The sequence below is a fragment of the Nematolebias whitei genome, chromosome 8, assembly GCF_014905685.2.
Source record: "Nematolebias whitei isolate Nwh7 chromosome 8, NemWhi1, whole genome shotgun sequence".
NCBI lineage: Eukaryota > Metazoa > Chordata > Actinopteri > Cyprinodontiformes > Rivulidae > Nematolebias > Nematolebias whitei.
In genome coordinates this window covers 3958655-3964770 of record NC_056505.1, presented here as the reverse complement: position 1 = coordinate 3964770, position 6116 = coordinate 3958655, and the positions used below count along the sequence as shown (strand labels likewise).

General features: G+C 41.7%; 1 protein-coding gene across 1 annotated transcript in view; it reads right to left on the bottom strand.

Moving 5' to 3' along the window:
* Positions 1 to 6116, bottom strand: part of dmrt1 (doublesex and mab-3 related transcription factor 1) — a 37446-nt gene that overhangs the window by 29515 nt on the left and 1815 nt on the right. The window contains exon 2 of the mRNA XM_037680854.1: positions 4053 to 4224. Within this exon, the coding sequence (XP_037536782.1) occupies positions 4053 to 4224 (172 nt within the window). The remainder of the gene's footprint in view (positions 1 to 4052; positions 4225 to 6116) is intronic.

Below are 6116 nucleotides of genomic sequence, written 5' to 3'. Positions count from 1 at the left end.
ACCCAGGTTAAATGAGTACAAACTAAAACTATCCTAGGTTAAATTTGGCAAAATGAAGACTAATTCAGGTGTAATTAATAAAAACTGAGACTAACCCAGGTTAAATTGTTGTGAACAGCGCCACCTGCTGGTGATATCTGCAGTTAAGCAGGAAGATGGGAAACCGTTTCCGTCACAACATGGATGAGCATGGATGCAGACAGGAGGGTGGAAACTGTACAACATAATTACTCTGTAGCAGTTGTACGTTTCTTATCAGCAAGGCCACATTCTTCTCGGGCAGAGCCTGATCTCTGCGTCTCACACAATGAAGACGCTGTGCGCCACGAAAAGACAAAGATAATGGCATTCCTGCTTTAGGGCCAGTCCTGTCATCACGTTGTCGAGGAGTGCTCGCCTCCTTTTTCCACCGTGGTTAACTGTCTCCGCTGCCAGCGCTGATTTCATCTTCCACACCAGAACCGGCCTGAGATGGCGGCCTTGACCTTCATCGCGTGCAGACTCCACATGCTGCGTTTCCTGCCACCATCAGCTCCAGAAGGCCGGCTGCTTGACAGACGTTCAGAGCTTTTATCTCCCTCATGGCCTCTTTAAGTTCAAGAATCACCCTGGTGTGCTCGCCTCGCTCAGGAGACTAACCTAACAAGAGAGCAGGTTGACTTCAGAGTCTGTTACCATGGCGATGGTTTAACTAAATTCAGTTAACTGAGTTTTTATTAAACCTTCTTCCTGATGACTTCTGCCTCCCTGCAGTTTGTGTTGAACTGTATCTCCACTGTTTCTTATTGTTGTGTGGTCTGAAGCAACAGGCAACTTCTGCATTTCCTTCACGACAATAAAGTCTTATCTTTTATTATGTTTCATTTTGTTTCATTATGTTTCATTATGTTTCATTATCTTCTAGCTGGTGTTATAATGAGGTATTAATATTAATTACATGTAATTTATTCAGCCTCTACAATCCAAAGAGACATGTTAAATAAAATGTGTCCAGAGCCACAAAACATGACATCAACACTTGCTTATTACATTATGTAATTCTGAATTTATGATAAACTCGGACAATAATTGGTATTTTTGTATGTTTGGACAAAAAAAACATAAATACTTGTGAAAAAAAGGAGAAAAGTATTTTAAGCTCATAAAATCAAAACACAACACTTAGTGTGGCTGTATCTGTGGAAAAAGTCAATTATTCCATTTTTAAATAAAGTTAATTTCATCCATCATCTTTACCTGATTCTTCTTTTTCAGGTCACGGGGGTCACTGGTGTTCAAATCCAGCTGTCACTTTGTTGGACATATAACTGTATTTATTAAAACAGAGACCTCTATACTTCTGCTTTAATTATGTTTTTAGTAAAACTAACTGTTACACTTGAAAGTTTGTGAACTCTTTATAATTTTCTATATTTCTGCATAAATATGATCTAAAACATCATCAGATTTTCACACACGTCCTAAAAGTAGATAAAGAAAGAGAATAATAAGTGCTGTGTGTTGTCATCATGTACGTTTCCATACAAAGATGAAATTAGTTCTCTGCATTTAACCCATCGCACCTGGGGGATACACGCAGGTGGAGCAGCGGGCAGCTATGTAGGAGCCCAGGGAGCAATTAGGGATTGGGTGTCTTGCTCAGGGACACCACGACTTGTGGGAATTGAGTCTGTGACTTTCGGATCGTGAGTCGGCTGCCCTGCCTCTACCCCCAATAGCTGGTCAGAAGAACGTGAATCAAGAGACACAAGAAAAAAACAAATACAAGTCCGAGAAGTCAAACTCAGGTGGAGTTGATCAGGGAAGATGAACGGTGGAATTTAAACAAGAGGGAAAATATTTCCATCTGATTAAATTAACCAGAGCAACTGAGGAAGAAACTGGGAAAATAAAGTACAAGAGAATAATTCTTATTCAGGCAGTTACACAAACAGCAGGACAAAATCTTAAAAATGACCACTCTAGTGGGAGAAAGGGTTAAAGTTTTCACTCTGGGTTCTTTAAGCAGGTTGAGAGGAGTAATTCCAGGTGTTCCAATCAATCAACTTTATTTCTATAACACATATGTAGCCAAAGTGCTGCACAACAAGACAAAAAGACAAATTAAGACAATAACAACATTCAAAGAATACACAAAGAAGCATGCACATACCAGTTTCATGGCAGGTGTGTTAAGATGCCATAAAAGATAAGATCACGTGTTAAAAGCCAAAGAATAAAAGTGTGTTTTAAAAGAGATTTAAAAACAGGAACAGAGGAGGTCTGTCTGACCCTCAAGGGTAAGTTGTTCCACAACCTGGGAGCAGCAACAGCAAACGCTCGGTCACCTCTGAGCTTCAGCCTTTAGGGACTGTCAGCAGCAGCTGATCAGCTGATCGTAGGGATCGGGGTGGACAGTAAGGCTGAAGCAGCTCAGACAGATGTGGTGGGGCAAGGTTGTTCGAGCATTTGAAAACAAACAGCAAAAGCTTCAAATGAATTCTGTGGTGCACTGGGAGCCAATGAAGGGACGCCAGGGTGGGAGTGATACGCTCGCGCCTACGGGCCTGAGTTTACAGGCGAGCAGCAGAGTTCTGCACAAGCTGCAGACGGGCTCTGGCTAATGCCTGCATACAGCGCATTACAGTAAGACGAGCTGTGATAAGAGCATGGATTAATTTCTACAAGTCAGGTCTTGGTTTCACTTTTGCTATTTGGCGGAGTTGATAAAAACTCATCTGAACAACACTGCTGATCTGTTTTTCAAATTTAAAATCAGACTCAAACTTCACCCCCAGATTGGTGACACAGTCCCTGAAAGAAAATGACAGTGAGCCTAGAGCTATGCTGGGAGCGGGAGAGCAACTCGGTCCAAGCATCATAACTTCAGTCTTGTTCTCATTTAGACTAAGGAAGTTAAGAGAAAGCCATGCCTTGACATCATTAAGGCAGTGTGTAAGTTGTTGAACTGTGTTGTTCTGTGCCTTGGGAAAATAGATCTGGCAATCATCAGCATAGAAGTGAAATGAAATGCTATTTTTCCTGAAAATAGAGCCGAGAGGGAGTAAGTAAAGGGCAAATAAAAGAGGGCCAAGGATTGAGCCCTGGAGGACACCATGTGGAAGAGGAGCAGGGGAAGATATAAAATTGTCCATTTTTATGCAAAAACTCCTATTGGTTAAATACGACCGAAACCTATTGAGGGCGACACCCCTGATGCCCACACAGTGCTCAAGACGAGAGATTAAAATCCTGTGATCAACAGCGTCAAATGCAGCAGACAAATCTAAGAGCACTAAAACAACAAACTTTCCTGAACCTGTTGACAGAATATATCATTGGAAACCCTCAAAAGTGCACTCTCTGTGCTGTGGCGGGCTTTAAACCCAGACTGAAACGGCTCAGTGACACCATTGTCCTCTAAAAATAGTAACAGCTGCTTGTAGACAAGCTTCTCTAATAGTTTAGAAATAAATGCAAGATTAGAGATAGACCTGTTCCAGTAGAAATGAGAACAAGGAAACTAAACACAAAGGAGGGAAAGTGACAGAAGCAACAAGAATAAAAAGTAATGAAGTTTCTGGATATGAAGGAAATTCAAGCAGACCAGACCCACTCTGTCAACTTCAGCTGAAACTACAGGAAATGGACAAGGCAAGGAATAAAAACGGTGTTTCATATACTTCAGTGGAATGCAAGGAGTTTGATAGATAATGGACAAAAACTTAAAAATACATATATGAGTTAGAAATAGTTCCAGACAGAATCTGTGTACCTGGTGAAACCCCCTTTTAGATTTTAAATTCATGGATACAGTAAAGTAAAGACTGAAGTACTGGAAGTAGTGGAGGAGGGTGTGCAACATTTATCAAAGATGGAATAATACAACTCTACACAGCATGAATGAGCTAGCATCGAAACTGAAAACGATTTGGACGTCTTAAGATGAAGATTTTTTTAACCTAAAAATGGATATATTTAAGGAAAGGTGTAAACAGGAGAGAAATAAGGTGTGGGGATTTCAAGGCACATGAGGGCAGGCGGTGGATTAAAAAGAACGCTCAGGTTTTTACCTGCCACAGGTAGAGAGGAGGAGGGGAAGCTGGTGGGAGAGCCGGAGCGTCCCTCCACAGAGAACAGGTCCGCTCCCATTTCATTCTTGATCATCACGTCTGGAGCCGAAAAGGCCACGGGGCTGCAGATCCCCAGCTCCTCCTCCTGGGCCTGCTGCCTCCGGAGAGCCACCTGGACGAGAGGACAGCCTGCATGAGACCCACCTGAGGCCTTCACACCTGTCAGCAGCTCAGAACGACGTCATGAAACACCAGAACACCACGAGCGCTGCACTTGAATCTGAAGTCCAGAATCAAACTGAAACATTTTACAGTCAAGGACTGATCCTTATCAGTTTCTCTGAGTTCAGCCTTTGAATTACTGTCTCAGAGCAAAAGATAAAACTAGTCTGAAAATCATAAAAACTATTTAAAAAATGAGACAAGGTTTGGTTTTATAGACAACTACATTGTTGGTCAACTGTCACAAGATTTTCTGGCCTTAATTAAAATAATCTCTCTGCTTTTCTTTGTTTGAATCAAATAAAAATGTTCAAAAAATGAAAATCAGGAGACGTTTTTCCTTTAATTCAGTGCTTCTCAATTATTTTCTGTTATGCCCCCCCAAGAAAGAAGTAAACATTTCGTGCCCCCCCCCCTGCGTGCTGTGGGTGACAAGCGTCCAGATCCTCATCAAACCAGCAGCTTAACTGAGGAGGTGAAAGAATGGAGTCCTAACATTTATTAAACATTACTTCTATAAATTGTGCTTTAACAAACTCATCGATAAAACTAAAACATTTTGTCCACGCAGAAGAGGAAGGAGGGGGCACGTGCCGCTCTCGCTTGAGTTTACTGTTTGTTGCACGCTGTGACGTCCAGAGCGCGTGGACACAAAAACAGCAGCGGAGGACGGAGGACAAAACCACAGGGCGGCCATATTTGTTCATAACTTTATTATTAGGAACGCACGTGACAAAATGAGAAGGGTGAAAAAAAAAAACTACTCCCTGCAGCAAAAAAGTATGTTTTCTAGGGTCACACGCGCCCCCTGGCATTGCCCCGGGCCCCCCAGGGGGACGCGCCCCACTATTTGAGAAGGACTGCTTTAACTCAACCAGTTGGGTCAAAGTTACCCAACGTGTAACCCAACAGAATTAGTCAAGCTGTGGAGTTCATTTAAAAAGAGCGTGTCGCTGACTCAACCCCTGACTCGTGACTTTTGAACCAACATTTGGTCAAACTAACCCAACGTGTGACCCAACAGCTCTTACCCAGAAGATGGGTTATGAAAATAACCCAGCATTTTTGTGTGTGTAGTACTGTCAAATCAAATTTTTAAATTGGCAGCAGCCTGGCAGTCCCCGTCAACGTTTTTCCAGGAACTTCCTAGTATTAAATTGAATATTTATTCCTGGGAATGACATAACTCCTAACCTAACTGTGTTTTTGTCACACGTCACTTAAATCAGTGGGAATGTGCCACGCAACAACAGTTGTGTGTGACTGATGTGTTCAGTGCGTTGAACCATTGTTTTAACGGAAGAGGCAGCCATGTTGGATTTTAAGGTGTGGTTTGGTAAAGAACGTCAGATTTCAAAGTCAGAACTTCAACATTGAGGGTTATTTCCTGTTCAAGTTTCTGTCTTGGACCACGCTAGCTTAGCACCAGAGCATAAATGACTAAAAACATCAAATACCAGGTTTTATCCTGCGTTGATCCATTAAAGCTTTCTTAGACTTGAGGAGTGATGTTGTACTTGGTTGTGAATTCATTTAACTTCAGATAAAGTAAATAAAAGTAGCTATATAACATGGAATAAAACAAGCTAGAATATGAAATGGACTGAACCCTGTGGTACACCATAGTTAATAGTGAGACAACTGGACTAAGTACCAATATGTTGAACACATTAAACATTATTCCCATACCGGGAGTCGAACCCGGGCCGCCTGGTTCCTAAACGCTAGACCATATGGAAGGTTTTATTGTTTGTTTTTGTTTTTTAAATCTTCAGTAACCAGGCTAATCCCATTGAGATCACATATATACACATTTATACACATAATTTCAAGGAAAGCCTG